The 24,994-nt window shown below is 52.1% G+C and overlaps 1 protein-coding gene across 1 annotated transcript in view; it reads right to left on the minus strand.

Moving 5' to 3' along the window:
* Nucleotides 1-2,820, minus strand: part of KIF16B (kinesin family member 16B) — a 100,957-nt gene extending 98,137 nt beyond the window's left edge. Inside the window, exon 1 of the mRNA XM_068128454.2 lies at nucleotides 2,633-2,820. Coding sequence (XP_067984555.1) covers nucleotides 2,633-2,679 — 47 coding nt within the window. The 5' untranslated portion in view covers nucleotides 2,680-2,820. The remainder of the gene's footprint in view (nucleotides 1-2,632) is intronic.
* Nucleotides 2,821-24,994: the final 22,174 nt, after the last annotated feature.

The following is a 24,994-nucleotide window of genomic DNA, read 5'->3' on the forward strand; positions in this document are numbered from 1 at the left end:
ACATCAGCTAAAACGAACCCATAAACCCTAAAATGGTGAGGCACCTTGGCTGGCTCATTGTGGTATTCCAGAAAGCTGAGGCCGTGACCTTGCAGTTCGAGGGTTTTGTAAAATTCCTCGTGGGGACAGTGATCCCTTGTGTTTTTCCTTTGCAGGTATGGTATTCAAATTTGGTTTGAGCACCCCAGTCGTGAAACCACCATTTTTTTTTGTTGTTAGCAGTTGCCAGACGAGCAATAAAATTGACTGGATCCACATCGAACCATTTGAGAAGCTCACAACATATCAGCTTTTGCCGTCATCCGTGACTGTCGAAGTATCATGAGTCCAATGCACGAGTTTTCATGGACGATGAGAAAATGCTGCCTCGAAAAATTAGCACGAGCAATGATGCTTCAACTCGGGCAATAGCTTGAGGTTTGGTCACAGACATGGCGACAATCCTGACATAGTCCGTCTTCGAGGGGTGCGCATCCACTCAGTCAGCCGCCCCTGTGGCTGCTGCCAAATACAAGACTCACACCTTTGCCATACAAGCAAACAAGCAAAGGTGTGGCAACAAACAATTCCAGCTAAGCAACCAGCACTGACCATCGATACATTCATCTGGCCGGAATCGATGCAAGACCAGTTTAGTTACCTTCATGAGGTACTCTCAGCGGACCCAGAACACGTGACTAGCAGACCCGGTACATGACCAGTGGACCTGACCAGCTGACCCAGTACAATCACCCAGTATATGACCAGCTGACCCAGTACACCCAGTACAATCACCCAGTATATGACCAGCTGACCCAGTACACCCAGTACAATCACCCAGTATGTGACCAGCTGACCCAGTGCAATCACCCAGTATGTGACCAGCTGACCCAGTACAATCACCCAGTATGTGACCAGGTGACCCAGTACAATCACCCAGTATGTGACCAGCTGACCCAGTACAATCACCCAGTATGTGACCAGCTGACCCAGTACACATAACCAGCGGACCACATACACACAGAGGCCCCAGTATATGACCAGCGAACCCAGTACATGTGATCAGTGAACCAAGTACCCAGTATCAGTGAACCCAGTACATGTGACCAGCAGACCCGGTATGTGACCAGCAGACCCAGTATGTGATCAGCGGACCCGGTATGTGACCAGCAGACCCGGGATGTGACCAGCAGCCCCGGTATGTGACCAGCAGACCCGGTATGTGACCAGTGGACCCGGTATGTGACCAGCGGACCTGACGGGCTGACCCAGTAAAAGACCAGCTGACCTAGTACACATAACCAGTGGACCACTTACACACAGCGGACCCAGTATGTGACCAGCGAACCCAGTACATGTGATCAGTGAACCCAGTACCCAGTATGTGACCAGTGAACCCAGTACATGTGACCAGCGGACCCGGTATGTGACCAGCGGACCCGGTGTGACCAGCGGACCCGGTATGTGACCAGCGGACCCGGTATGTGACCAGCGGACCCGGTATGTGACCAGCGGACCCGGTATGTGACCAGCGGACCCGGTATGTGACCAGCGGACCCGGTATGTGACCAGCAGACCCAGTATGTGACCAGTGTACCCTCTGCCCCCCATGAGCTCGTGGACATCTTTGGCGTCGGGTACGTTCTTTGCATAAAAATTGGATGACACCTCGATGTCCAATTTTTGAAGGATCTATAAATTGGACGACGTATGGATTTTTGGAGAGCACTCCGAAACAACGTCAGATTAATGCCAATAATGGCATGGAACAGTTTATGAAGAGCAAAAGACCATGGTATCGGGGTGCTGATGATCATGCGGCTTCCATAACCTTTTGAACACCCTTCAAGTTGGAAAACATCATAAAGAAAATGTCACCATGGGAACACGTCACGAGACACCATATCATTCAGGATGACAATCGATCCAGAGAGACGTCGGGTCATCCACCTGCGCCCTCAGTCCCCCTCACAAACCACCATCATGGGGTTTCATGACGACGAGATCTTTCACCTGGATGTTTGGGTTAAGCAAATGGCAACCGACATTGCGATCGTGCGAGTTGGAGCTGCTGCAAGGCAGTTGATGGAGGACGGATAAAGCCGGCGGTCGATGTGGTGAATGGCAAAGACAACTTTTGAAGAACAAGTTAATGCGGTTAATGCGGTTACTGCGGTTAAAGCCACCGATTCGGTTCTCGTCTACAATTGGAACTCCTTGCACCAGGAGCACGTGCTCGGAGATGGATACAGCACGGGCACGACGGGCCAAACGACCTTCATAATAGAGGTGGGTGCGTCCAAATGGAATGACCTGAGCGTACAATAAGAATGAAATAATACTCGGAAAACAAACAACAGTTAAACACGTGACGAGAAGATGGTCGGTAATGGTATTTACACTGGAAATAGGATAATGAAGAAGAGTTGAAGAGGAGAGTAAAACGGGAATGATTTGCGGACATGAATGGCCGGTGAACGTCACTTGTAAACACGTCCGTGTCGTACAGAGAGAAATGTGTCCGGAAGGTGGGACTGGGAGGGACGAAGCCGCCACACGAGCAGGTTACAGCTACAGGTAATGAGGTATAACCCACAGTTTACCTCATGTCACGAGAATCAGAAGGTGTGTGCGAGCCGAACCGTACTCTCACCTAGCGTCCAGTGGTCTCACCCGCACCGCAACCTTCACGGAAGCCATCGCGACGGCGCGGAGAGCGTACGGGAAATGTCAGCACGGTCAATGAGCTGAAGTAATCGACGCGGCAGCTGCCTCTCAGTTCCTCACTGGTACAGCGGGCGCAGCCATCGCGCGCCCGCCCCTGGGGCAGCTGATGGGCGCAACCATTGAGTGAGGGGGGTGGCGGAAACGAATTGAGCAATAACTCAAAGCACGTTTTCTCAATCCAGGAGAAATCAAAACGCACAGAAGTCTCTTAAAAATATATACTTTAGTGGAATAATGCGGTGTTCCATTGAATTACGGAAACGCAACGTATTTACGTGTCCTGTTTTTATTTTTATTAAATATACCCTCAAAAAAATGGCTCACGCCTTGTTGGAATCACGTGACCCACATGTGCCGGTTCCATGGGCGTGTCCATGGCCGTCTGTGCGTCGTGGTGGTGTCCCGGGGACGTGGCCAAAATATATATATATAAATGTCCTTAATAGTGAATTGGACAAAGTTTTGCGTGAATTGGAGCCTCATACGTCATGATAAAGATCCCACAATACATCCTATTAGAAGTGTAACCACCAAAAAGTACGGTGGGAGCCGCGAGGTCAAAAAAGGGCGCGTTCTGTGACGTCATGAGCCATGGCGTACAGTCATAAGCTATACATCGGATTTTTATGTGAAAAAATAAAAAATATTTTTTCACATAAAACGGCTTTTTGTGCGCAAAAAAATTATTTTGCTATTTTCGGAGGAAAAAAATATTTCGCCCTTTTTCGTGAAAAATAAAAGAAAATGCCCTTTTTGGTCGAAAATGTCTGGCAACGCTAAATAAAATTAGGGAATTTTTCGAAATTTTAAACTGCGATCGAAATTTTTAACTAAGATCAAAATTTTTAACTGCGATCGATCTCAAAAACAAAACGTTGCGTCCACTTGCGTGCGTTGCGTCCCCAGCGTGTACAGCAGTGAGGCGGTGTACTACAGTGAGAGAGTGTACACAAAGTGTGAACAAGTCTCCTATCAAGATGAGTGCTGCTCTTCGTGACAAGTGGCTGAAGGAATTCAACGCTGGCGGCGATGGGGCCACCTTCAAGTACGTGTCGAGTGACACGGCTTTCTGTCGAGCTTGTGAAAAGACTTTCCGGGCGAAGCAGAAGTCTGAGCTGGCCCAACATGTCCGAGGAGACCGCCACAAGAGCAACTTGGCCTTGAAGAAGAAGAGGACGGTCACGCAAGCCACCATGGAGGACTTTGGTGGTTGGAAAGAGGCACAAGTGCGACGTCGTGGCTCAGGAGCTGTGCCAGGCCATGCTGGCCGCTGGCATCCCATGGTCGAAATTGGAAAACCCTGCCCTCCGGTCGTTCCTGGAGAAGCACATCACTCTCCAGATCCCCGATGAAAGCTGGATTCGAAAGCACTACCTCGACAAGTGCTACGACGAGGCCTTGGTGGGGATCCGTGCCGACCTCAGACAGCAGCCCATCTGGATGTGCGTCGACGAGACGACCGATTCGGCAGGTCGATATGTGGCCAACATCATCGCGGGACGCTTGTCCAAGGAGGGGTACTTTCGTCCCCACCTCGTCCAGTGCATGTTTCTGGAGAAGACCAACTCCGGGGAGATCGTGCGTGCAGTCAATGACACGCTGCGCTATCTTTGGCCTGATTTCAAGCCAGAGTGCCTCAAGGTCCTCGTCAGCGACGCCGCGGCCTATATGATCAAGGCCGGCCATGCCCTGAAGGAACTCTTCCCGGACTTGCTGCATGTGACTTGCGTTGCCCACGCGCTCCACCGTGTCTGCGAGACAGTCCGAGAAATGTTCAAGGACGTCAACGACCTGATTGCCACGACGAAGAAGGTGTTCGTCAAAGCCCCGTCGCGTGTTGTCTTTTGGAAGGAGCAGCAGCCCAATCTTTCTCTCCCCCCGGAGCCCATTCTGACTCGGTGGGGGACGTGGATCGACGCCGCGGTGTTTTACGCCGAGCACTTCGAGGCCGTCAAGGACATTGTGGACCAGCTGAACGATGACGACGCGATGGCAATCCGGAGTGCCAAGGACCTGTTCGGAAAGGCGGACATCAAGCTCAGTTTGGTCTTCTTAAATGCCCACGTGTCGTTCATCCCGAAGATCCTAAGCAGCTGGAGGAGGCCGGCATGGAGCTGGCCAAGGCCTTCCAGCTCCTTGATCAGGCCAAGGAGGAGCTCGAAAAGATCCGAGGCTGCCGTAAGGAGATCCTGCTCACCAAGTTCAAGGCGGTGCTGCAGCGCAATCCCGACATTGGTGTGCTGAGGACAGTGGCTTTGATCCTGGATGGAGATCAGCACGGATCTGAGGTTGGTGTGCCGGCTGGAGTCAAGCTTGCTGACATCCCCCTCTTGAGGTACTGCCCCATCGTCAGCGTCAACGTGGAAAGGTCCTTCTCCGTCTACAGAAACGTCCTCACCGACCGCCGACACCGCCTCACCAAGGAGAACATTACCAAGATAATGATTTCAAACACCTACTTTAACCGTTCCTAAAAGGGTCTTGTCAATTTCTTCTAGTCCTCTACTTATCAAACAATGCGGTTGCAATAAAGGTACCTGAACGTCATTTTTTACCTGTTTACTAGCCCAGAGTGCTTAATGTTGTGCAGGAAAAAGCTTACCATTTTTTGTTCTTTTTTGACTGATTTCTGAAAAACTTGGTAATAATAAAAAATGAATAAAACGGGGGAAAAAAATATTTCGGGATTTTTTCACATAAAAAAAAAAAATTCCGCTTTTCAAAACATAAAAGGCCTATTTTCTTAACATAAAAATCCGTAGTCTAGCGCCATAACCTTTTCATACGTCATTATATTCATCGACTATGACCGGTCATGGAATGGAGATCATAATATGGGGATAAGCGGATAACGATGGGATAAAACAGCCCTATGCTATCTTCCTGAAACATGAAGTAGTACACGAGTAAGAAGAAGAAGAAGAGGTAGTGGTAGTAGTAGTAGTAGCAACAGTAGTAGTAGTAGTAGTAGTAGTGCTTTTGTTGGAAAGGTTACAGAGATTTGCGTTCAGAGCTCATGCAAGCTCAGGCAAACATATGTTCCCAGTTTAATGTCGCTCAATTCCTCATCTCTGCAAGTCCATGGTTTGAACTACAGTAGCCAAGGTAGAGCATTTTGAAGAGAAAGCACTACCAAGACAGATAAGGGGAAGGTAAAAGAACGCCAAAGAACACCAAAAAAAAGAACGCCAAAGAACACCAAAAAGAATGCCAAATAACACATTTATACAAATAAGAGCAAAATATCTTGTGGGGAGACCGTACAAAGTGCATCATTTATAGTCCAGGTTTCCTTAAACTTTTGAACAGTGTTACTATATTCTGCCGCCTTGTACTCCGAAATAATGCGTGAGCGTATTAAGCCCTTCAGACATACAGAACTGTGTTCCACCACATCTTTCTCAATTTTTGCCTTCCTGGTTTTATATATTGCCATTTTTGCACAGGCTAAAATAAAGTTAACAAGGAGGTCTCGTGACTTGCTTAGTTTCTTTACCGGGTGCCCGATGATAAAAAGTGTTGGAGAGAAGTGAAGCCAGAAGCGCAAGAGAAGATTTTTCATCAGTAAGAACACTGGTTCAAGACGGTGGCATTGAAGGTATATGTGAAATATAGTTTCCCTTTCACCACAAAAGCAGCAATCCTCTGAGACGTTAGTGAAGTGCCGCATCATAGATCCAGAGCTCAGTGCACCATGTAGCAACCTCCAACTTAAGTCTGCCATCATTCTTGGCGTTGGGTAGAGATAGAGTGAATCCCAACGTGGATGAACAGTCGAAGGAAGTGGAAGAATCTCACGCCAGGGAGTATCCAGTCGGGTTGCAAGAGCTATATAATGGAGCGAGTGGATCACTAGCAGGTATATATTTTTCCTTGATAGCCCACAGAACGACATTTCCACTGTGCCAGGGGTCTTACACATATTGTTTGCAGGTATTGGCTGAGAGAGCTCGCAACATCGTGGTCGGATTTTAAAATCCATGGAGTTACCGATGGACATCTGTCCAGATCCATCACCCTCTTTGGGATTCTCTAGATATTCCAGACAATCGGGAGGCAAGGAGCTTTTGACCTCTTCAAGTATCCTGGAGGGGATCCTGATTGTCCTCAGGCCCATTTTCGCTGCGAGTTCCTTGGGTAAAAGCGTTCTCTTACCATCGTTCAGAAGGTCTCCCACTGTGGATATGCTACCAGCTAAGAGGCTCCTTACTACTAGTAGTAGTAGTAGTAGTAGTAGTAGTAGTAGTAGTAGTAGTAGTAGTAGTAGTAGTAGTAGTAGTAGTTGTTCAGGTACTGAGGTACCCGTGTCCGGTACACAAAGTAGCATTGAAGAATAAATGTTAATGATCTGTCAGATTGATAGGTAGGCCTGTGGCGGACACGATGGCTCGCTGGCGCGGTGACATCATTCCGCGCACCAATGGGGTGTCGGCCACGCCCGAGGGGTAGGCGTGGCCTCGGGATATACACGGGGCTCGCAGCCCCGAGCGAGTCAGTGCTACAGTTTGAGCTTTACAATAAAGACTCTTTTGATCCTACGCGTTGTGGCTTACCTTTGTTGGCAAACAAGTTGCGTGCGTAGCACCGCGCTTCACTGGTGACCCCGATTTGGTTCAGCCGCCCGCTGACCACAGAACGCGCCATGGCCAGCAACGCGGTCGCGGTAAAGCTCCCTGAGTTTTGGGAAGCACAGGCCGAGGTATGGTTCGTGCAGGCCGAAGCACAGTTCCAGCTTCGAGAAATAACGGCAGACGAGACGCGTTACTACCACGTAATCGCCGCCCTCGGGCCCGGCACAGCCGCCCGAGTCGTGTCCATCCTGCGGCACCCACCAGCAGAGCACAAGCACAAGGCGCTCAAACGTTTCCTCATCGCCACGTTCGGCCTCACGGAGTTCGAACGGGCGGACCGCCTCCTGGACCTTCCCGAACTCGGCGACACACGACCATCGGTGCGAATGGATTACATGCTGTCGTTGCTGGGTGACAAAGCCCCGGATTTTTTATTCCGGGCGCTTTTTCTACGCCAGCTACCGGCACAGGTACGCCTCGCGTTGGCCGGTTCCAAAATAGGGGAACCCCGCGCTCTGGCCGTCGAGGCCGACAAGTTTTTCGCGGCTTGTGACACACGGGCGAGCTTTGGTGCGGCCGTCGTGGATCCCGAGGCTGATGCGGCATTGCGGCTGCACACCTCGTGGATCCCGAGGCTGATGCACACCTCGTGGCCGCCGCCACGCCCCGCCCACCACCACCGCAGCTGCGAAAGCCGCGGCTCCCGCCGCAAGCCTGGTGCCGTTTCCACGCCAGGTTCGGCCACAAGGCTAAGAAGTGTTGCCCGCCGTGTTCGTTTGGCAAGTCGGGAAACGACCAAGCCGGCGCTCGGTAGCGGCCCTGAGCGTCGGCAATTCCGGCAGCCTCTTATTCATCACGGACACCTTGTCCGGGTGCTGTTTCCTCTGCGATACAGGAGCGCAGGTAAGCGTCATCCCAGCCCACACGTCCGACAAGCGAACCGCGGGCCGGGGCCCCGCGTTGCTTGCAGCCAACGGTACACCCATACGCACATTCGGGAAGTGCTGCCTCTCCCTGTGGTTCGGAGGGCAACACTTTCAATGGTCGTTCGTAACCGCCAGCGTGCCCATGGCATTGCTCGGTGCGGACTTCCTATGTGCAAATGGGTTGTTGGTGGACGTGAAGCAGACGGCCCGTCCAGGCCGAAACCTTTAGCTCGCTCGCTTGTTCGCTGAGCAGCTCGTTGAGCGGCTCACTGAGCGGTTCACTGAGCGGCTCACCAAGCGGCTCACCAAGCGGCTTGCTAAACGGTTCCGTCCCGGCAAGTTTGGTTTGTACGCTTCCGGCAGCGGATGACTTTACCCGCCCCCTCGCCAGTTTCCCGGCCCTCACGCGGCCCACCTTCTCGGCGGTGGCCGTCAAGCACGGGTTGGAGCATCACATCCCCACCGTCGGGCCACCGGTCTACGCCCGGGCACGCCGCCTCGAGCCGACGAAGCTCGCGGTGGCAAAAGCGGAGTTCGCTACGCTGGAGAGGCTGGGCATCGTACGGCGCTCCAAGAGCGCTTGGGCATCGCCGCTGCACATCGTGCCGAAGCCCGGCGGGGGATGGCGGCCGTGCGGAGACTACCGCCGCCTCAACGATGCTACCACCCCCGACCGCTACCCGGTCCCTCACATCCAAGACTTTTCTGCCCGGTTGGCGAAAATGTCCCTCTTCTCCAAGGTGGACCTCATCCGCGGATACCACCAGGTCCCCGTCAGGCCGGAGGACATACGGAAGACGGCCGTCATTACACCATTCGGCCTCTTCGAGTTTCTGCGGATGCCCTTCGGGTTGAAGAATGCGGCTCAGGCGTTCCAACGGCTGATGGACAGCGTCTTGCGCGACTTGGACTTCGTTTACGTCTACCTGGACGACATCCTCGTCGCAAGCACGTCCCGTGAGGAGCACCTCCGCCATCTCCGCACGCTCTTCGAATGCCTGGGCCGGCATGGCCTGATCATCAACCCCGCCAAGTGCCGGTTCGGCGTCGCCGAAATCGACTTTTTGGGGCACCGCATCACCAGGCACGGGGCCATCCCCTTACCGGCCGAGGTGGAGGCGGTCAGGGGGTTTCCGCGCCCCCGCACGATCAAGGGGCTCCAGGTGTTGTGTTTTTTTTTTTTTTTTTTTTTTTTTTTTTGTATACAAGATCGAGGCTCGTGAAAGAGCGAACATTAATCACACAGAAAGACAAACCGACACATAAAACATATAACATCGGGAGCGGTAGACAAGATGGGGAGAGGGGGAAGGACGCAAACACAACATTTGAGAATTCCTGGGCATGGTGAACATTTACCACCGTTTCCTGCCCCGCATCGCCCAGCTCCTGCGCCCCCTGCACGAGGCCCTCCGGGGGAAGCCGGGCAAAGGTGACGTTGCTTGGACCGAGCCGATGAACGCGGCGTTCGCGGGCGCGAAGCTCGCCTTGGCTAACGCCACCATGCTCGCGCACCCGGCACCCGATGCACCAATCACCCTCACCACCAACGCGTCGGACTACATGGTGGGCACGGTGCACGAGCAATGGGTGAAGGGAGCTTGGCAGCCGCTGGCGTTTTTTAGCCGGCAGCTCCGCCCGCACGAACGGCGGTACAGTACCTTCGACCGCGAGCTCCTCGGGCTTCACCTGGCGGTCCGGCATTTCCGCCATCTGCTCGAGGGCCGTTCGTTCATGGCCTTCGTCGACCACAAGCCCCTGGTCTTCGCGATGGCCAAGGTCGCAGAGCCGTGGTCGGCCCGGCAGCAGCGTCACCTCTCGGCCGTGTCCGAGTACACGACGGACATCCGGCACGTCGCGGGGAAGGACAACCCGGTGGCGGATTGCCTTTCCCGGGCCGTCGCCCATGCGGTCCACCTCGGGATCGACTATGCCCGGATGGCGGCGGACCAGACCTCCGACCCCGACGTCCAGGCCTTGCGGACCGCCGTCATGGGCCTCTGCGTCACCGAGGTGCCGTTCGACGGCGCGGCCCTCTTGTGCGACATCTCCCTCGGCCGGCCTCGCCCCATTGTGCCCGCGGGCTGGCAGCACCGGGTTTTTGACGCCATCCACGGCCTGTCCCACCCGGGCACGAAGGCCTCCCAGAGGCTCGTCGCCGACAAGTTTGTCTGGCATGGCCTCCGGAAGGCCGTCCGCGATTGGGCCAGGACGTGCCTCGCGTGCCAGCGCGCGAAGGTGCACCGCCACACCCAGGCCCCGTTGGCCCCGTTTACTGTGCCCGAACGTCGGTTCGACCACGTTCACGTGGACTTGGTGGGACCTCTGCCCCCCTCGCGGGGTTTCACCCATGTCCTCACCATGGTGGACCGCACCACCCGGTAGCCGGAGGCCGTGCCTTTGGCGGCGACGACGGCGGCGGACGTCGCGCAGGCGTTCATCGCCGCCTGGGTTGCCCGGTTCGGCGCCCCCTCGGACATCTCGTCCTACCACAGCCCCCGGTTCACCTCAGAGCTCTGGGGGGCGGTAGAGCAGGGGCTCGGCATCCAGCTGCACCGCACCACGGCCTACCACCCCCAGGCCAACGGCCTGTGCGAGCGCTTCCATTGCTCCTTGAAGGCCGCGCTCCGGGCCACCCTCCGCGATGGCAGCTGGGTCGACAGGCTCCCCTGGGTCCTGCTGGGCCTCAGGCCGGCACCCCAGGACGACCTGCGTGCATCCGCGGCAGAGTTGGTCTTCGGACAACCGCTGCGGGTGCCGGGCGAGTTCCTCCCCAACTCCACGGCACCATGGTCCGCGGCGCAGCAGCGCTCCGCACTGCAGGAGACCGCCCGGAGGTTCGCCCCGGTGCCGACGGTACACCACGGGTGCCCGCCAACGCACGTCGCCCCGGAGCTTCGTACGGCAGAGTACGTTTTCGTCCGCCACGACACCCACCGGACACCGCTGCGACCCCCATACGACGGGCCCTTCTGCGTGCTGGAGACCAGGGTGAAGCATTTCACCCTGGACATCGGCGGTACTCCTGACCGCGTTTCCGTGGACCGCCTCAAGCCGGCCCACCTCGACGTGGACCACCCCCCCCCCGCAAGCGGCTCGGCCCCCGCGTCGGGGCCGCCCCCCGGGGGGCGGACCCCCGGCACCGCCCAGCCCCGCCGGCACGCCACCCCCCTGTCCTGCACCCATCCCAGATGCCGCCAGAGGCATCACAGATGGCATCCCGGCATCCCAAACGCCACCAGCCGCCAGAGGGCGCTTTGGCCGGGTCATCCATTTGCCCCGCAAACTGACCCTTCAGGTGCGCGGGAATTCTAGGGGGGCGCGTGTGGCGGACACGATGGCTCGCTGGCACGGTGACATCATTCCGCGCATCAATGGGGTGTCGGCCACGCCCGAGGGGTAGGCGTGGCCTCGGGATATACACGGGGCTCGCAGCCCCGAGCGAGTCAGTGCTACAGTTTGAGCTTTACAATAAAGACTCTTTTGATCCTATGCGTTGTGGCTTACCTTTGTTGGCAAACAAATTGCGTGCGTAGCACCGCGCTTCAGGCCTATACTTGAGGCTCTACCTTCACGCAAGGTCTCCTTGCCCTGCAATGGGATCGAATCCAAGAACCAAAACAATTCCCGTTAAGAAACCAGGACTGACCATCGATACTGTTGCGGATATGGCATTTGGCCTCCATATCCGCTTGTAAATATTCCCCTATTTCCCCAATACTCCCCAACTATCCCCAATCCCCCATTCCCTAGTCCCATTGCCTGTAAATAACACTCTGTAGAACCGACCTTCCCCTTTTTCCCCCATTAAATGTCGTGCCCAGGTCCACCGCATCTCACGTAGACAACTTTCGGACATCTTGCTAGTTATTCTTAGTCTATGTCAGTTAAGGACTCGTTTCCATTAATTCTGACTCTTCGTTGCACCAGAATGTGATTATATGGCACCAGTAGTGAGTTTAGGACCTTCCCATACCTCCTCCCATCTTCTTCCCCAAACAACAACTACAACAACAACTACAACAACAACAACAACAACAACAACTACAACAACAACTACAACAACTACAACAACGGCGCGGCGCGGGGGGAGTGTGCGTCCTCACACCGGCTCGGTTAGCCGCCATTGACCATGCGCTCCGACGGGGTTACCACGAAGGGGCTCCTTGTCAGCCCCTCGTCAAGGGCGGAGCCGGTAACCCCCCCGCACGCACCCAATGAGAAGCAACGGGTCGATTCCATCTGGGGCGGAGCTAACGAGCCGAGGGCGTGTCACTCCCCGCCGGATATACGCGGCCACTTACCGGACGTGACGTGAGATGCGCCCCCAGCTTGAGAAGACAAGTCACCACCTCGAGCGCTGTGAGACCTCCCGCATCTCTGGACTGGGCCGCGCTATCCTGTCCCTGAGCACAAGGTGCACCTTGTGCTGGCCATCGAATACCCGCTTTCCTTGCCATCAATCCCCGTGTGAGTCAGTTTTTGTCCTGTTTATCTGTGGTCTGTCGGGAATAAGATAAGTGTGTCTAAGTGCCTATCTTTCTATGCTGTCCCTCTTGTAGTTGTAATCTGACCTTCCGCCCTAATATAACCTCCTCCGGAGGTCTTGAGAACTGAACCCTTGGTGTCGTGTCATTTTAATCCCAGCCGTTGTGACCTTTTCCTTCATTGATTTAGCGTAGCGCGATTAGTCAACGTTCGGGTGGAATCGGGTAAGTTTGTTAGGTCGCGGTCACCAACCGCTCGGTCTATAACATCTAGCCGCGATCTATAACAATTGGTGTCGAGGAGTGAGATTGGACCCGGAGCGCGTTTACGCGCTCGAAATTATAACAGCGAAATTTGATTGTGTTTTACAAAATATAAAAACCCGAATTTTGAAAGTCGCGCTATGGCGGATCAAGACAGCTGGGTTCCGGTAGAGGAGAGTGAGGCAGGGTCGGTCCAGGACCAAATTGAGGGACGCGAGGAGAGCGAAGCAGCGAGGGTAGCAGACGCACAAAATAGCGTCGTTGCGCCCGACATTGCGGGGGCGCAAAATGGCGCCTCGCTGGTCACGGCGACCGCGCCCGCGACCGTGGCAGCGCCCCTGGTGGATTTGAACCTTTTTTTTCTACAAATGAAGGCCCTTATGGACAAGAATAGCGAAGAAATGGAAAGCAGAATGATGGGGGTAATGGGGAACCGGATGGATGCTCAGAGTGAGCGGTTGGAGGGCCAATTAGGGGTAATGGGAAACGAAATGGGGGTAATGAGGGACGAAGCGAGGGGTACCGGTGAGGGGTTAGACAATGGGATAAAAGAGGTAAAGAATGGGTTAACGGGGGTAGAAAATAGAATGGCTGCCCAGGAGAATCAGATAGAGGGAATGAAAAAGGGGCTAGAGGGGTTAGAAAACAGTATGGAAGGCAAATTGAGGAACATGAGGGACCAAGCGGAAAGGGAAGTTAAACAAATGGGGCAGCAGATAGAGGGGGTCAGAATGGGGGTAGAAACCAAACTGGATGCTCACAGGGAGGAAATGGAGCAGATGAGGGTGGCATCTGGGCAGGAGATGCAAGTCATGGGAGAGGAGATCAGAAGAGGTGTGAGTGAGGAGGTCGGAGGAGTGCGCGAGGAGGTGAGGCACTGTAAGGAGCACATGGAGAAGGAGGTGAGAAAGGGGACTGTAAAGTTACAAGGGGGCATAGAGGACCTGACGCAGGAGGTGGAGCAGCTGACGGTGGGACAGACGGAGTTAGTGGAGCAGGTACAAAGGAACACTGCGGTAATAGGAGGGTTAAAAGCGACACAAAATGACCTAAAAAATGACTTGGTAGCGACGAAGAGGGAATGTCAGATGGTACGTGAGGGACTGACAGCGAGGTTGGACGAGGTGATAGAGGTAATGGAGACGAAGGACCGGCAGGTGAGGACGCACATGGAAACGGTCAAGGTAGCCTTGGAGGACGAGCTTGAGGAGACGTACCGGGGAATAAAAGAGGTGAAGCAGAAATTAGAAGAAGTGGAAGAAGGGGTGAGCGAAATTAAGAAGCGACGGAGAGGGGATAAGAAAGAGATAAAAGAGGAGATAAAAGAATTGGTCCAAAGTCTGTGTTCGGATCGTGATGATGTGCTCATTAACCGGATGAGGGATTCGCAGGTGATGGAGGAGAAGCGAAGAGGAAGAGGACCCGGTGTAAGTGGTGACCAATATGGTCGTGCGTATGATGCGCCAGGTGATTTAAGAAGCTTGGGGGTCGAGATGGACCCGGGTGTTCGTGAGAGGCCGTTGGTGAAGTGTGCGACAGGTCTGGTGTGCGAAAAAGGAGGTGTGCGAGAAAGTCCGACTCTGGGGTGTGTGAGGAAAAAGTGCGTGCCAAGGAGTGAGGGTGCTGGCGAGAGTGAGTCGGTCGTAGCGCGTGTGCGAGGGGGCACATGGAAGCGCGGTGTGGTAAGTGTTACAGAGGGTGTGACGGGAGAGTGTGCGCGAGAAAGGTGTGTGACGGACAGGTGCATGGGGAAAGAGTGCGCTGTCAAAGGCAAGGAAGAATGCACACCTGTGGTGAGTGTTACAGAGGGTGTAACGGGAGAGTGTGTGCGAGAAAGGTGTGTGACGGACAGGTGCATGGGGAAAGAGTGCGCTGTCAAAGGCAAGGAAGAATGCACACCTGTGGTGAGTGTTACAGAGGGTGTAACAGGAGAGTGTGCGCGAGAAAGGTGTGTGACGGACAGGTGCATGAGGAAAGAGTGCGCTGTCAAAAGTAAGGGTAAGTGCGCTGTCAAGAATGGAGGTGAGAGTATTGAGAGTGACAAGGAGAGTGAGTTGGGTGTGACAGGTGAGCGAGGATGTACACCTGGGATGAAAGGAAGCACACCTGGAATGGTAGAGCGTGAGTGGGAATGCACGCTGGAATTGGTAGTGAGGCACGTGGTTGGGTGTGCGAATGAGAGCACCCCTGTGATTGTCACAGAGGAGGTGACCGAGGAGGGGGTGCGAAGAGGTGTGTTGGTGAGGTGTGCGACCAACGAATGTGTGCCAAAGTGTTCGGTGGTCAGGTGTGTGACCAAGGCTGTGAGTGGAATGAGGGTACCTGGGTGTGTAAGGAAAGGTACGAGGAGCATGGAGACGGCTGGATGTGTGAGCAAGGAACAGGCTGCGGGGTGTAAGAATCCAGGTGAAGCATCGACGGTAACCAGGTTAGAGGGTAGAACGACTTATAGCCGAATCGGGCCCTCGGTGCGTGCCGGGCCTTGCTTTGAACGGCCGCGTCCGTGCTCCACTAGGCGGAGCTGGCAGCCCGATAGAAAGGGTCGTCATGGCGACCACTTTTTGGTGAGACGTGCCGGCAGGTCGAGAGCGGGACATTGGATGGCTCCGTGCCGAGATGGTGCGTGGGATCTCGGCCCGGGTAAGCCCCCGTCCCTGCACCGAGTGCCGGACGCATCCAGCCGCTGGCACAGAACAACCCGCATTCATGGCTTGGCTTTACGAAGCCGGGCTTTGGACAGGAATTGGCGCACCGAGAGGCATTAGTGAGTAGACTGGGTGATGAGGTTAGTGTTTTGGACCCAAAATTAGAGAAAAACAAAATTTGATGATTGGCAAGGGATTGGCAGTAGTGATTGGCAGATGATGGGCAGTGATTGGCAAATTTTTAATTTGTTGAAATTTGATGTGCAAAATTGGTAGTGAGCGATGGGCCCGGTGGGTAAGGCTGGCATCCTTGCCACCCTTCCCATGTGGGGCAAATGCGCAATAGCTTATGGGGTTGATGGCAGTGAAAACTAGCCCGGGTGGGTTAGGTTATATGATAGGGCCCTAGAAGATGACAGTAGGTAACGTTAAGGTTAGTTAGTGACTGATACCTGTAGTGGGGATGCGGGTAGATTAGTGTGGATGATAATGACGTGGGAGCGCAATAGTTTAAAGGGACGACTGGGAAGCGCAAGTTTCAGAGGGGAGTAGTTAGCTGAGATGATGCCGTGTGTGTGAGAATCGAACAGGTGTGATTGCACAGGTGTGCAACTGGACAGGTGTGTGGAGCAGTGTGTGAGTTATGAGTGTTGTGGATCAGCGCGAATGCGCTTGGGGAGAGAAGGGTGCAGGTGGCACCAGGTGTGAGAGCACAGGTGTGCAGGTACAGGTGTGTGGAGAGAGTTGGAGTAAGTGGTACGGAGTGGTGTGCATGGTGCGAAGGTGTGAATGGGGGAAGAGTGGACCCCCATCACGGATACCCGGGGCGGGTAGTGTAAGTGTTAGGTAGAGGGTACAGGTAAATTGTGGTTGGATATTGGCATCTGTGGTGCGGGTGACAGAATGGTATTGAGGATGGGTGCATTAGTGTTGTGGAAATGGCTGGGCGTGTAGCCTGTTAGTGCGTGTAGTTGGTTGGGCACTCCACCACTGTGAGGATGTCTGCCAGGTGAGGCCGCAGGTGGGCTCTGGGAGCCGGTAGTTGTGAGTGGGTGCCTGAGGATCCCGGGTGTGGATCGGGCAGCCCAGTGCCAGAGAGGGCACCGAGTGGGGAGAGCGCCAGAGGGCCTTCCCCAGGTAGTTAGGTTAGGGTAAGGAGCAGGTAAGCTCGGAGGCAACTGCAGTGGTGGAGGTGTGCAGGTGGGTAGACCCGCTGGGAGAGGTACACGTCGCGGCCCAGAAATTGTGCGAGGGCACCGGGAGATGAATCGGGGGAGTGAGACCCCAAATTGAAAAGCACCACAGTTTGGCCAATGGGAATTGGTTTTTAGAACCCATAGTGTAAGAGGGCCAATGGTTTGGCCGGAGAAAGACCCCGGGTAGTGTAAAGTTGTTAAAGTCATTTAGGAAATAGTTAGGATTGATGAACCTGTCGCACCATACGCAGCCACTTACCTGTGGTGATGATGATGACTCCACACCTGTGTTTTCTTTGTTCTGTGTGCAGGAACTGAGAATTGCTGTGTGGATTGGTGAGACGCATCACGACGTGGATGAGACATTGGGGTGATTCCATCTCTCCCTCCTTAGGAGGGACTGATGATGAATTGGTGATGGCAAATTTTGATGTTGAGTTGGAGATGGCAAATTTTGATGAGAGTTGAAAATGGCAAATTTGATTGGTTAGGAGGGAGAGAAGACGAATTTGGTTTATGGGAGGAACGGGGAAGACAGTAGGGACGTTTGTTGATTAGTAAAATAGATGTTTATGGGTAGTGTTGTGTTTTGTGGATACAGTAAGGGGTAAGGGAGGGGCCATGTAGGTTACCTGGTGGGGGGGGGGGGCGTACGGTAGGAACGTACCTGTCTCACCTGGTTCCCATGTGCCCCCAGTGTGCATTACCTTGCATTGCGTGCACTTTTGCGCCCTTACCACCTTACTCACTTGTCTTTTCTTTTGTCTCCCACCTCCGAGGATCTGGCTTTGGGGCAGAGAGAGAGGAGAGAGAGGGGCTGGCTCCGCAGTTGTGGGCCTGCACTTTCGCTGCTTGCTGCTGGGATCGATACACCATATGGACCGCAATGTTTGTGGCCACCCACAATGGACCGCAGTTCTTTTGCGGCCAAGCACCACCCGTGGATGGACCTATGGGTCAACGTGGCACCTATGCCATACAGGTGAACCACTTTTAGTTGACACCACTGAAGGCCACAATACAGAAATGGACGCGGTTGGCGCCTTTCTTTATTTTTGAAAGAAGCCAGAAGGCCAAGTGCACCACACGAAGAGCAAGAGACACCTGCAGGGTTAGGGGTTGTTGAATTATTTTTATTCATTGAACAATGGTGACTGCACCGATTGGTGCTGGGGTGGTGCTTTTGGTGCTGGGAAGGGGTGCTCTGCACATTATTAAAGGCCGTAGGCCACAGAGCACTCGTGGGTTGGTGTATCGATGCTGGCATGCGTGCTCTCTCTATGCATAACATCTGCATGTGTTCCTCCAAAAACAGGTCCTGGATCGTAGTGTAAATATCAGCGTAGTCTTGTAAATAATGCTCCCTACCGGCTGTATGTTTAGTTTGCGAATTCTTTCCGGATTCGGTTATCCTGTGGGTGTGTTTCTGTGAGGAGAAGGGTGCAACGTCGCAGGGGGACATATTTACTCATTTGTGAATATCTGTAAAACTGTCGCACTCAGGGTAGAGTTAATAGTAGAGGGAACTACATCTGAGTGCCACACTAAAATAGGTAAAAATTTATCGGGTCGGGACGCCCCGAGGGTAGAGAAGGGTGCAATGTTGCGGATATGGCATTTGGCCTCCATATCCGCTTGTAAATATTCCCCTATTTCCCCAATACTCCCCAACTATCCCCAATCCCCCATTCCCTAGTCCCATTGCCTGTAAATAACACTCTGTAGAACCGACCTTCCCCTTTTTCCCCCATTAAATGTCGTGCCCAGGTCCACCGCATCTCACGTAGACAACTTTCGGACATCTTGCTAGTTATTCTTAGTCTATGTCAGTTAAGGACTCGTTTCCATTAATTCTGACTCTTCGTTGCACCAGAATGTGATTATATGGCACCAGTAGTGAGTTTAGGACCTTCCCATACCTCCTCCCATCTTCTTCCCCAAACAACAACTACAACAACAACTACAACAACAACAACAACAACTACAACAACAACTACAACAACTACAACAACGGCGCGGCGCGGGGGGAGTGTGCGTCCTCACACCGGCTCGGTTAGCCGCCATTGACCATGCGCTCCGACGGGGTTACCACGAAGGGGCTCCTTGTCAGCCCCTCGTCAAGGGCGGAGCCGGTAACCCCCCCGCACGCACCCAATGAGAAGCAACGGGCCGATTCCATCTGGGGCGGAGCTAACGAGCCGAGGGCGTGTCACTCCCCGCCGGATATACGCGGCCACTTCCCGGACGTGACGTGAGATGCGCCCCCAGCTTGAGAAGACAAGTCACCACCTCGAGCGCTGTGAGACCTCCCGCATCTCTGGACTGGGCCGCGCTATCCTGTCCCTGAGCACAAGGTGCACCTTGTGCTGGCCATCGAATACCCGCTTTCCTTGCCATCAATCCCCGTGTGAGTCAGTTTTTGTCCTGTTTATCTGTGGTCTGTCGGGAATAAGATAAGTGTGTCTAAGTGCCTATCTTTCTATGCTGTCCCTCTTGTAGTTGTAATCTGACCTTCCGCCCTAATATAACCTCCTCCGGAGGTCTTGAGAACTGAACCCTTGGTGTCGTGTCATTTTAATCCCAGCCGTTGTGTCCTTTTCCTTCATTGATTTAGCGTAGCGCGATTAGTCAACGTTCGGGTGGAATCGGGTAAGTTTGTTAGGTCGCGGTCACCAACCGCTCGGTCTATAACATCTAGCCGTGATCTATAACAATACATTCATCCGGCTGGAATCGATGCAAGACCAGTTAATACCTTAATGAGGAACTCTCGGCGGACCCGGTACACGTGACCAGCGGACCACCAGTACACGTGACCAGTGGACCCAGTACGTGACCAGCGGACCACCAGTACACGTGACCAGCGGACCACCAGTACACGTGACCAGCGGCCCACCAGTACAAGTGACCAGCGGCCCACCAGTACAAGTGACCAGCGGACCCAGTACATGACCAGCAGACCACCAGTACACGTGACCAGCAGACCCAGTACGTGATCAGCGAACCCAGTACGTAACGAGCGGACCCGGCACACGTGAACAGTGTGTGTGTGTTTGTATTTGTATGTGTGTCTGTGTCTGTGTCTGTGTTTGTATGTGTGTCTGTGTGTTTGTTTGTATATGCCAGGGAAAAATTCCAGAGACATAGAAAAGGCCCCTTTACATGTGGTATGTGCCATGTGGCAAACTATAGAAAAGAAGGGACATTCAAAGAAAATCTCGTGTGCATGCTGGACTGCCCTTGTGTTCTTAGGAGGAACCAAGTAATGCTCTAGAAAAGTTCATATAAAGGGGCGACATACCTATATAGGTTAAAACCCATCAGTACGTAAAGTTTTCTGTGTACCTTGAAAATATAACACACAAGATAATGTGCATGTGTGTGAAATCTAATTTGTTTTAAAAATTAATAAAGTTAGTGTGTAATATGTACCAACCAATTGCAAACATGTTGGGTGTGATGTATTCTTCAGAACAAGCGTTGGACAAGCGCGATGTGTGTACACATTATAGGCAACAATTCGATTAGATGAAAGAATTGTACACATGTGCAGCGCAGTTATTTTACGAATCCCTTTTGGACCATAATTGCACATTACATAAACTTGCAAGTGTTGACATTGCAGACATATTGGACAAACGTGATATGTACATGATGACTACTGATGTTAATTAGAGATGATGGATGAATTGTATGTGTACACCTATTCTGCAATAGAATAGAAATCTAATATCATATATGGCATTGAAGCGCGGTGCTACACGCGCTTGCTTGCACAACAAGAAGGAAGCGGACAACGCGGTGAGTTTAAGAGTCTTTATTAAAAGAGCTCACTGTAGCACTGGCGCGCTCCGGGCTGCGCGCCCGGTGTATATCCCGCGGCCACGCCTACCCCTCGGGCGTGGCCGCCGCCCACTTGGTGCGTGGAATGATGCCCTCACGCCAGTGAGCTTTCATGTTCGCCACAGCATTTTAATATTATACAGAAAAATGCAGGAATGTGAAGCAGCCCTTTTGAAACCAAGAGACTGTAACTGCATTGAAAATAAATTTACGTCTTCATGCAGGTGTATGATCAAATTGGCGCCCCTTTATATGAACTTTGCTAGAGCATTACATGGTTCCTCCGAAGAACACAAGGGTAATCCAGCATGCACATGAGATTTCTTTGAATGCCCGTTATTTTGTATTGTTTTACATTTTCTTCAAGGTATAGAATGCCCCTTCTTTTCTATAGTTTGCCACATGGCACATCCCATATAAAGCAGCCTTTTCTATGCCCCTGGCATTTTACCCAATAATGTCCCTTCTTTTCTATAGTTTGCCACATGGCACATTCCATATAAAGGGGCCTTTTCTATGCCCCTGGCATTTTACCCAATCATGTCCCTTCTTTTCTATAGTTTGCCACATGGCACATTCTATATAAAGGGGCCTTTTTTATGCCCCCAGCATTTTACCCAATAATGTTCCTTCTTTTCTATAGTTTGTCACATGGCACACCCCATATAAAGGGGCCTTTTCTATGCCCCTGGCGTTTTACCCAATAATGTCCCTTCTTTTCTATAGTTTGCCACATGGCACATCCCATATAAAGGGGCCTTTTCTATGCCCCTGGCATTTTACCCAATACGTCCCTTCTTTTCTATAGTTTGCCACATGGCATATCCCATATAAAGGGGCCTTTGCTATGCCCCTGGCATTTTACCCAATAATGTCCCTTCTTTTCTATAGTTTGCCACATGGCACATCCCATATAAAGGAGCCTTTTCTATGCCCCTGGCATTTTACCCAATAATGTCCCTTCTTTTCTATAGTTTGCCACATGGCACATCCCATATAAAGGGGCCTTTTCTATGCCCCTGGCGTTTTACCCAATAATGTCCCTTCTTTTCTATTGTTTGCCACATCCCATATAAAGGGGCCTTTTCTATGCCCCTTGCATTTTACCCAATATTGTCCCTTCTTTTCTATAGTTTGCCATATGGCACAACCCATAAAAGGGGCCTTTTCTATGCCTCTGGCATTTTACCCAATAATGTCCCTTCTTTTCTATAGTTTGCCACATGGCACATCCCATATAAAGGGGCCTTTTCTATGCCCCTGGCGTTTTACCCAATAATGTCCCTTCTTTTCAATAGTTTGCCACATGGCGCATCCCATATAAAAGGCCTTTTTCTATGCTCCTGGCATTTTACCCAACTAGGGCATGCCCGTACTATATATATGCCCGTACTATATATCTATCTAAAATTATATCCCCCCCCCTCTATTTACATGAAATGGTTTGGTCCATTCGCAACGCCAAAGCGAACGGCGAACGGCTTGCGAGTACAGTGACAATCCCCCCCCTCTATTTACATGAAATGGTTTCGTCCATTCGCAACGACCACAGAACCCCCCCCCTCTATTTACATGGAATGGTTTGGTCCATTCGCAACGCCGGCACACGTGATAGCTCGCTGCTCTCTGATTGGTTGAATCGTTTTTTGGACATAGCTCGGTAAGTAATTGTCCGATTAATATGAAACCTTGAAAAGGCACATCCTCGGGTCCCCAGCAATATACCTGGCAAGTTAAAAGTATATCGGACCCGTGGTTGTCGAGAAACAGCGGTCACAGACAAACGTACAGACGTACAGACGTACAGAGATTACTGGAATTATAGATAGATAATGTCCCTTGTTTTCTATAGTTTGCCACATGGCACATCCCATATAAAGGGGCCTTTTCTATGCCCCTGGCATTTTACCTAATAATGTCCCTTCTTTTCTATAGTTTGCCACATGGCACATCCCATATAAAGGGGCCTTTTCTATGCCCCTGGCATTTTACCCAATAATGTCCCTTCTTTTCTATTGTTTGCCACATGGCACATCCCATATAAAGGGGCATTTTCTATGCCCCTGGCATTTTACCCAATGATGTCCCTTGTTTTCTATAGTTTGCCACATGGCACATCCCATATAAAGGGGCCTTTTCGATGCCCCCAGCATTTTACCCAATAATGTCCCTTCTTTTCTATAGTTTGCCACATGGCACATTCCATATAAAGGGGCCTTTTCTATGCCCCTGGCATTTTACCCAATAATGTCCCTTCTTTTCTATAGTTTGCCACATGGCACATCTATATATATATGAAACACAGTTTGTGTGTGTGTGTGTGTGTGTGTGTAATGTTACCGATAGACTCCTAAACGGAGAGGCTCACGTGCTTGATATTTGGCATAGACATGGCCATTGAGCCTGGGAAGAACATGGCCGACCTAAAAAAAAAAAATTCATAATATTTTTTTACCATATTTTTACCTCAGCGCATTTCAGCGAGGAATATTATGCACGGAATCTGAGGCGGTGGCAGAGCAGCACGCTGATTCGCTCAGAGCGATCATGTGATGTTCCTTGCCGCCATAAACTCAGTTACGCATTCGCACATATTTCAGAGCGAAAAGCGATTGCGTTTTTTCACATTTCAGCGAGGAACATTGCCATTCACACCACATAGGTTTTTTTTTCTTTCATCTTTACGAGATCCATATTTTTTATTCATATTTACCTCAGCGCATTTCAGCGAGGAATATTATACACGGAATCTGAGCAGGTGGCAGAGCAGCGCGCCGATTCGCTCAGAGCGATCACGTGATGTTCCTTGCCACCATAAACTCACAGTTACGCGTTCGCACGTAATTCACACGTTCAAAACAAACGAGATCCGCGAAGCGAGTTGGTCGAGTCGTGCTAACCAAGATGGCGACACGGCGGCTTCACTTTTCACGGAGTAAGAGCGTTCCATATATTTTCAATTCAGTGTGCCCGACTCGCTCACGTACTTGATTTGTGGCATAGACATGGCCATTGGGCCTTCACGGTGTAATTTGTGCGAGGCTTTTGTCCGAGTGAGCTTGAGTCGAGAGGGCGAATGTACGGGTTGGGAATGTATGGGTCTCCCTTCCCCCACCCGGCAGCGCCGGTACTGGAGGGCGTCACAGGATGGGTGAGTCTCCAAAATCCGCTTCGTGCTGTTGCGAAGATGCAGGACGATGTCGCGATTGTTGTGCTGCTCTCCGACCATGAGAACTGCAACATCATTGTTGACTGGCCCTCCCCTTCCCTTCCCCTTCCCCCTCCCCCCTCCGTCCTCCCCTCCCCTCCCTTCCCCCTCCACCCTACCCCCTCCCCCCTCCCCCTTCCAAAAAGAATTGAAAAAGTAAAGAGTAAAAAATATCCAACCCAGATGGGATTCTAACCCACAATCCTCAGCTTGGGAGTCTGATGCTTTATCCATTAGGCCATTAATCCAGCACATTAGATTTGGGTAATAATGATTACCTCGGCCACCAAAGGTGGATGGAGGTTATATTTTCACCCCTGTCTGTCTGTCTGTTTGTCTGTTTGTCTGCGCCAGGAATTTATAATCTATGCAGGGTGACGGTGACAACTCACAAAGATCTACAATCCGCGAACGACACCTTCGTGGGATCTTTAACGTCCCGCAAGTAATGCTGGCAGATGGGACACCCAGCTTAACATACACCCAAGAGGGACGGCGCACGGGAATCGAAGCGAGACTTGACAGGTGAAAGGTGAATACACTAGCTCTACACCATGCAGGTGCGCTCATTGGGAAAACCATCATGTGTGAGGATGAACAAGCCATGACGTCTTCATGTCGGTCCTCTGTACTGCAATCTTCCAAAATGCTTAACAAGCAAAACAGCTCAACACGAAAAACTGCTTAACAAGCAAAACAGCTCAACACGAAAAACTGCTTAACACACACAAACATTAACAACGATGTAAACACCTACATCATGTGGGCACACCCAGCAACTAGACGTGCTTAATTACACACCCCATTGCTATAAATTAGTGAGTTTACTCTCGGGTGGAATTGCTTGCCTTCAGATATCATGGTCATCCAGGTGAGTGCAGGTGTACAGTTAAGGTTTCAAATGAAATTTGGTAAGCGATGGTAAACGCTAACCATGAGGTAAAACTGAAACGTTGAAAAAACAACAGGCGCAGCCAAACTTGTCCGTCATGTCCTTCCTGATGGGTGTTTTACTTTTTAAGTGTGTAGTTGTAATCATGCCACATCTGGGAGAATGCGGCTGATACATTAGTGCGGGGGCCTATGTACTCAATTTCAAGTTCGTGTGCAGTTCATGTTAATTTTGCGCAACCACTATAAATGTATTC

The sequence above is a fragment of the Myxine glutinosa genome, chromosome 9, assembly GCF_964187855.1.
Source record: "Myxine glutinosa chromosome 9, kmMyxGlut1.1, whole genome shotgun sequence".
Lineage (NCBI taxonomy): Eukaryota > Metazoa > Chordata > Myxini > Myxiniformes > Myxinidae > Myxine > Myxine glutinosa.